The following is an 8,332-nucleotide window of genomic DNA, read 5'->3' on the forward strand; positions in this document are numbered from 1 at the left end:
TTTATGCTAACATCTGCAAATGCCAGATATGTATGGTCCACTGTTGTTTGCAGGCATGGGCTTCATTTGTTTAAGTGTATGAGCATGCCCAGTATGACCTTTCAGTATGTTGTTGTCTGACATTGCCTTCATTTCTCTAAGTGTGTGGGCATGCACAGTATGCCCGTCTGTATTGAATGTGTGGATCGATTCCAGATAGTTTGTACTCCAGTGCAGCAGACCTTTGTGTTGTACACCTACAAGGTAGCAAACTGTTTCTGCAGGGTATCTGTCAACCATTTGGCAATATGGGATCAAGCTGTTCAGGGGATAGTGTGTATTGTAAGTGATTGGGTCTGTGCTGCTTCAGCTGCATGGTACTGCTGTTAGCAGAGATATTCAGATGTGTACTGTTATACACTGTGATGTTTTCTGTCCTCATGTACTGTCAAGTGGACATTCTTGCTCACAGTGACATCTTTGGGGACAAGGGTGACTGCAGCTGTGTCTGGTATTGTGGGCAGACATCTATGTATTCATGGTAAGTTATGCCATTCTGGAGGGGGAGCTGCATACACTTGCTGCTGGGTCTGTGTATCTGGTTCAGCACCTTGGTACAGTGCTGGCAGAGGATCCCATACTTATACATCCATTGACATGACAGTATGGCCTTATCTTGCTGTGGCAATGCCTCACAGCTGTACAAATTTGCACAGGTTACCCAGAAGCAGGGGCCATGGGTCAGGACATTACCCCTATTGTGGTGTACAGGCAGGTGCGTAGACACTCATTTATGTGTCTGCAGCCAGAGATAGTGTGTGCACACAGCTTGGTGTCAGACCCTGCACATTCCATGCTGCCCATGCTACCACCCCCCTCTGTTATTCTAGTCTTTTCCATACATTATGCATACATTCTCTGATACTTTCCCTGAGGGTATCACCCCATCACAGGTGTGTGTTAGTGTTGGTCCACAGTTCATGCAGTGGGACATGATGGACATGTTATTGTGGTTTGTTCACATGGCCTTCCATATGGCTTATGTGGAGTGTGTTATGTTGTTATTTGGGTGTCTATGACATAACATGCATTGGCAGTACGTGTTAGACATAGGCCTTTGGCAGAGGCCTGTGGGTCATTAGGTGTCGCTGCAGGCCAGATGTGGCAGGCTGTTGCATTCTATCAGTCCTACAGTCTCAGACCACCACACAGTATATTCCCCTGGGGTGACAGGGTAGGTGTGATAGGTGTTCATGCCAATACCTCCTATCAGTCTTGATCAGGTGGTGTGGATGTTGGCAGGCTGCTACCTACAGCTAGGAACACACGTGCATGGGACACCTGCACTGCATGCTGCATTCTTCCGCTATTGCCATATACAGGTGGGGTCATATTGTACCCATTTCCCACACCAGGGATATGACCAGAGAGGTACCTGTGGGTGGTGTTTACGTGAGCTGGGTGCATGTGTGCTATGGACACTACTTGCATCTGACACACAGATATGCATGGGGCATTCCAGTTATGTGGGCATGTGCAGGTACATCAGCTGTTTCCCAGTACATCAGTCCTACCTCCTTTCTGATCTGCAAGTGTTTGGGCAGACATCACTGGTATCCCCTACTACAGCACCAGTTAATGTGATGCATACCTGTATGTACAATTCCAAGGGTGTATCCATTTCACAGTGACACAATATATACTGTATGTCTAGGATACATTCCCCTGTGTACTGCTTGTATATCTAGCCCAACAGCCATGCCATGTCAGTCTTTCAGATGGTGACATATATTACCACCATACATTTACAATGGCTCACTGCTAGCATGTGTTATACTGGTGAAAATTGTCTTTGGCACTGCATTTGTGAGGGCTTATCCCTGTCATCAGCAGTAATGGGCAATGGCCACCAGGTCTTAACTCAACATGCATACATACTAGCCACTGTCACACAATATGAAACACACACCAACCTAACACACACAGACCTGTATATTGTGCAAATGCTACAACATATCCTGCTACCTTGGCCACCTCTGGGCATCTGTGCTCCACTGGTATTATACCTACACATACATGTTACTACATTTCTACACAGGATTGGGGGGCACACCTGACTGTTACTACATTTCTATGCTGGATTGGGGGAAGAGGCACACCTGACTGTTTCTACATGTCTACATAGGAGTGTGGGGGGACACACCTGACTGTTACTACATTACTACATAGGATTGTGGGAGACACACTTGACTGTTTCTACATTTCTACACAGGATTGGGGGCCACACCTGACTGTTACTACATTTCTGCACTGGATTGGGGGAAGGGGCACACTTGTTTCTACATGTCTACATAGGAGTGGGGGGCACACCTGACTGTTTCTGCATTTCTACATAGGATGGGGAGGCACACCTGGCACCTGTACACATTTGCTATGACTGTACTGGTATGTCAGGTACTCCATTTCATTCTGTATATAAACCTATCATGCTGATAAGAGGCACATCAGTGTACTACAGGTCTTAGCTTTGGTTGACCTACATATTAGTGTCTGACTTCCTACCCTTCTGAACTAACATCCCATTGCCTGACCTGCTGTAGTCTACCTGTGTAGGTTTGGGGGGAGTTTACCCATAGGCATCATTCAGAGGCCATAGCACAGCCTCTGTTTGTATTTGTCTACACCTGTCTTGCTGGCTGAGACTGTTGTTGGGTATGTGAACCTCCCTGACTGGCATGTGTGAGTCATATGGACACACATGTCACCCAGCACATTTCCTGCAGTGGGTTTTGTTGCCCTGTGTAGTACTGGCTACTATGGTGACTCCAGTATTTGTTACATATCTCATGGTGCCACTATGGCTGTCTACTATCTGCTGGCCACCCAATTCCCTTGCATGCTCACATCCATACCATAGATACAGGTAATGACACATTCTACTCCATTCGGCAATTGGTAGATTGATTGACTTACCTTGTGGGTGTGCCAGTATTGAGGATGGTGCTGGAGGGCTGCTTATGTCGGATGCACATAGTACACTCCCTATACATGGTTGAGCACAGGTAGTGTCATGTTTGGCATCCCTTTTACTGTATGTGCGAGTCAGAGAGAGGTGTCATTCCCTGGGTCCCTACCGTGTCAGTGTATGTGTTATGCATTACCTCTTTGCCAAGGCCAGGGCATACTGGGAATGCCTCATTCTGCCTATTGGGGCAGGCTCAGGTTGTTCCTCCTCTGAGTCACTCTGTGCCTGTGCAGGCCTTGACATTGGTGGGGGGCTGTGTGGCTCTGCCCTGTGCTCTTCCGCAGGATCATATTGTGTAGCATGGCACATGCCATAGCAATTTGAGTACATGTAGCTGGTGAGTACTGCAAGACTCCACCGGATGTGTCCAGGCACCGGAACCGTGACTTGAGCATCCCAAACACATGCTCTATTATAAGTCTGGTCTGTGCGTGTGCCTCATTATGGCATTCTTGTTCGGGTGTGTGTGCATTTCTGATGGTGTCATCAGCCATGGCTCCAGTGCGTAACCAGCATCCCTCACTAGGTAGCCATAATGGATGTCCCGATTGGCAAATCTCTGGTACAGCTGCGTCAGATGCCAGATGTGGGAATCGTGATAGCTTCCAGGGCAGCCAGCACACACTTTCGCTATAATGCCCTGGGCCTCGCACGTAACCTGGCAGTTGATAGAGAGGAAGCCCTTGCGGTTGATGTAGACCCTGCCCTGATCACTGGGTGGTGCTTTGATGCATATGTGCGTGCAGTCTATAGGACCCACTACCTCAGGATATTCTGCTATTTGATGGAAGAGATACATATTGCTGGCCAACACCTCACGGGTGTTGAGGAAATATACATGCTCACCGGCATGTGCTGACATGGCATCCAGGAACTGGTGGAATACTCTGGATGCTGATGCCTGTGAGATCCCCATGATATCCCCAGTTGAGCATTGAGAGGTACCTGTGGCTAGTATTCCTAGGCCTACACATACCTTGGTATCCACTGGGATGGGTTCCCCTCTGTTAGTTCTGTGTGTCAGGCGTGGCCAGCACAGCTCAACAATTTGCTGTAGGAGGTCCCTGTCCACCCTATAGTGCTCCACTATCTCCAGCTCATGTAGCCCCTGGTAGGTTACCCTGGGTCTGTACACTATTCTCTGTCTCCTCACTGTAGGTTGGTCGACAGCATTCACATCCTCACCACCCTCAGCATCTTCCACATGTTGTTGTATGATGCCTGCTGCAGCCCCTATCATTTTGTTGTTTTGTTTGTTAAAAGTTCCCTGCTTGTATACACTGGTGGTGTAGAGTATGGGAAAAACCAATGGGGAAGGTGTTTGCATAGTTTATAGTAGAGTTCTGAGCTGGGCTGGGCTGCTGCCTGTGTAATTGGCTGATTCTGACACATTTCACCTGCCAGCTATGCTAGCTCTCTTAGATTACCTTCCTACTGCTGTTTTCCCTTCCCATTGCCTTCCTGTTTAAGCCCGGGGGTGCGCCGCACAAACACAGTGCTTAAATGTGCACAGAGTTGCTATTTCCTGGTTTAAGTTTTTTTTTTTCTTTAAAACCTGGTGCACGGCGTGCACACCCGCTTAGGCAATATAAAGAGTGCTAGGCAGCCTCAGACACACACCCTTACCTAGCTGTGCTAAGCTAGGAGCAAATCTGAGCCACAGGGCTCCAATCCGCTTACAGTATGCCTGACACCCCCCTATGATGTCAGCTAACTCCTAGGCCTGCACCAAGCTATTCCTACTCTTACACTGTTGGGACCTGACTAGCATGCAGGGGAAATCTGGGATTCACTATCATTCCCCTCATTTGCATAGGATTGCCTGCTAATGCATAGTTACATGTCCCACACTGAGCCTCCCCCCTTAGCAACCACTATTCACTGGCCATGTTGTCTTCTGCCTGCCATTGGGTATAATGGCAGAATAGTGATTTTAGTTAGAATGCTTATTTTAGGTTTATTTTCTTATTTTCTTCCAATTCTGTTTGCACACCGCTGCCCTACACTTAAACAGCCAAGCTCGGCTAAAAAAAAATAAAAGTTGATTTTTTTTCTTTTCAAGTTTATTCCATGCCAATGGCCTTATAATTGACCATTGGCATGCTTTCTACATGATATGCACCCTTTATTTGGAGCTGTCATGGCTCTGTTTTGTAATTTGCAGAAATGTACTCTGTTACTGGCGGAGTACATTTCTGCAGATTACACTAGTGCTGCATGGGTTGTTTCCAGCTTCCTGGATCGCAAATTCACCTCATTTGCATGGATTTTTCCTGCAAATGGGGTAATTTGCATACAGGGGCTGAGTCCGTGCAAGACTAGTGCAGGAGTGCTCATGCACGCCCCCACAGGTTATTCCTGGATCGCATGGCAGACATATTGCCTGCTGGAGCTCCTGCACTAATCCTGCATGCCATGCACAGCCTGCAGAATCCGGGGGAAAGTTTGCACAAACATGGATCATTTCAAAATTGCCTAAAATTGCTTAATAAAAGTCTTGTCTTGAATTTTGTGAAATGTCCAAGTACTGTTTAATATCATGTTGTCGGTGACAAGTTCTAGATTTGTCTGTCATGCCTAATGTTACTAATCAGATTTCCAGCTGTTGTCTTTCTGAACCTTATTAGCAATCAAACAGCAAATTAAAATATCCTTCATCACTAGTTCTATATAGTTTATCGGTCAGAAACAAGAAGAAATAAGCAATAAGTGAAGAAAATGTAGTCACTGCAGTTTATCGAATTACTTTCACCACTAAAGTTTATTTAACATAGGAAAAGTTTAGTCAGATCAGCTATTAGCTTTGTAGTACAAGTTGCCAGGATAGTAGTATATACAATCAACAATTTCTTAAGAAAAAAACTGTTGCAAGTTCACCTGTTAATATTTCATTTACTATGCCCATACATAAAGATTTTTAAAATCTCCTATAGCTAGTAATAGGGCACTGTGACAGCTTTGTATAACTCTTGTTAGAGACAGTGTAAAATTAGGAATTACATTTACTTTTTTCCATTTTTATTAATTTTTCAAACCTTTTTAATATTTAGTTTTAATTTTTAGTTGTACTTCTAGCTGTACTTACTTAAAATAAGAGCTGCAGCTAACCATAATGATCTTGTGGACTTTCATTTCTATTTCATCGACTTTGATAACTGCATCACAAAATTTACCCTCAAGTCTGTATTGATTAAAGATGCTACAAGATGTAAGACTCATTTTCCTGTTCATGTGCTTTTTCTGAAGCTGGGCTGTTGATTCTCCCATGTTTTGATCTTTCACGTATGCACAAATAGAACGTTTTCTGAGGAAAGAACCTGCACCTATCTGATTCTGTATTTCTCCTAACTGAGACAGATCTTTGAGATTCTACTGATTTTTATTTAGTAAGTTCTAGAATCCTATAGCTATTGGCATCATAAATGCATATATTCAAATTCTAGAACAACCTTAATACACTTTCAGCTGTATAAGTAAAGAATATGTAGGCTTATAGGTAAGTACTAGGCTAAGGGCCCTTGTGGGGCAGCCAGTGTCCCTTTTTGTGCTTGAAATAACCTATCCTATTTGGTTATAGATTGGCCTTAACCATCCTACAGTCACCTGAATAAGAATAACTGGGATCATAGCATAGATAATTTGCAGGGCCAATGCACGCAATAAAGCATTTAGGAGCTGCTTCTGTCCATTAGTAGTACAGGGGGCAGTCCTGGGATAAAGTTTCTGTTTCTCATCTATAAATATAAAGTGTGATTGAAAATGGACTGGGATGAACTTTGTTTTATGTGACTGGGGAGTCTGAACCACAGCAGCTGTATCCTCTGCAAAATATTTCTGTCCCTCCAAACCATTATGTTCATGTTGCAGAAGAGATTTAGATCACATGACTGAGTATTTCTGATGCCGTTTGACTTGCTGATGTGCATTAAATCCATCAGTAATGGGTTAAAGGGTGCCTTGTATGCCAGACAAAGGTCATCTCTTAGCAGTCTGTAGGATAACACGTATAGTGACAGGGCTTTAAGTCGGTCTATGTATGACATGTTGCTTAGGACTTGTATACTTTTAGTAAGGTATCTTTGTGGGTGTTCCAGTTGTTGCATGTGTCTGGACAGGTACATGCCAAAGAGGACATTATAGTCAATGATTGGCCTAACAAGGTCTGAGAAAAGGGGGACATTGACATCCCTAGATCTAGATACACTCCCTTTGTTTATAAACTGGCAATATAGACATACTTTCTTACAACAATACGAGCTGAGGCTTGTCCATGGTATAATTATCTTGGAAGAGGCCATCATTTTCTTATTTATTGTTAATCAAAGTGTGCTTGTGCCTTAATGTAATACTCTGACACATTATGTGAATAATATCTGCTATGGTATAATTTGTTATCCAATAATCAGTATAGAATGCTCTAGCTATACAGATACAGTCTTAAAGTTTTGATATATACACTGGTTCTCAAACAATACAGTTCTATTGTTGACCATTATTAAAAAAAATATTTATTTACTTACATCTGGAAATGACAAAAATCATATGTTTTCTAAGCTCCATTGTTCCTACCTGATAGTCTACCTACCTTGATAACAGTGAATGATTGCTGTCTGTATTTAACTGGGGATGTTTCCCCACCACTGAGCAAGAGTAAAATGACTTGACCTCTATAAAAAGTGCTTTTTGTTGTGTTTTTCTTTTTTAAAACTGAATTTTTGGGTCTATATTATTTCTGTGAAAGACTTCTCCATTGAATCCCTATTCTTCGATCACTACCCATCGAACAGCCGTTCAGCGAACGTTACAATCATTGAATACCTTTCTTAGGGGAATAAACTACTTGGCCACTAGAGAAATCAGAATATGAACTACATAATTTTACACTCACAAAGGTGGAGAGCTTTGCCCCCCATGCTCCCCTACTTATGTATACCAACTTCGAGATCATACTACAGTGGGGAAAAGGGCTAATTCACGATGCTCGTCACCTAGTTACTTTACCAGAGAAAAACTTTGATGTAGTGATCTTCGCTGAATGCAGCATTCGATGTAGTCATGTCAATGAATAGGGACTTTATGGAGACATCTTTCACCGAAATAATATAGACCCGAATCTTCAGCTAGTGTGGTTCAGTTGGTTCAAACATCAGAGAATTTACCTTAGTGAAGTAAGGGATTTAAATGTGGACTGTGTCACTTTCTAATTTTGCATTTACGTCAGTAAAGAAAAAATAAATCATTACAGTGAACACAGTATGAGTATGTGGAAAAGAATGCTTTGAAATAAGCAAGTGTATGAAGTCGAAATGGTAACCGATACCAGTTTAA

At 43.4% G+C, this 8,332-nt stretch overlaps 1 protein-coding gene across 1 annotated transcript in view; it reads right to left on the reverse strand.

Moving 5' to 3' along the window:
* LOC122816201 (kelch-like protein 10) overlaps positions 1-6,256 on the reverse strand; it is a 67,698-nt gene extending 61,442 nt beyond the window's left edge. The window contains exon 1 of the mRNA XM_044088950.1: positions 6,090-6,256. Coding sequence (XP_043944885.1) covers positions 6,090-6,235 — 146 coding nt within the window. The 5' untranslated portion in view covers positions 6,236-6,256. The remainder of the gene's footprint in view (positions 1-6,089) is intronic.
* Positions 6,257-8,332: the final 2,076 nt, after the last annotated feature.

The sequence above is a fragment of the Protopterus annectens genome, chromosome 12.part0, assembly GCF_019279795.1.
Source record: "Protopterus annectens isolate FY-2018-M chromosome 12.part0, PAN1.0, whole genome shotgun sequence".
Classification (NCBI taxonomy): domain Eukaryota; kingdom Metazoa; phylum Chordata; order Ceratodontiformes; family Protopteridae; genus Protopterus; species Protopterus annectens.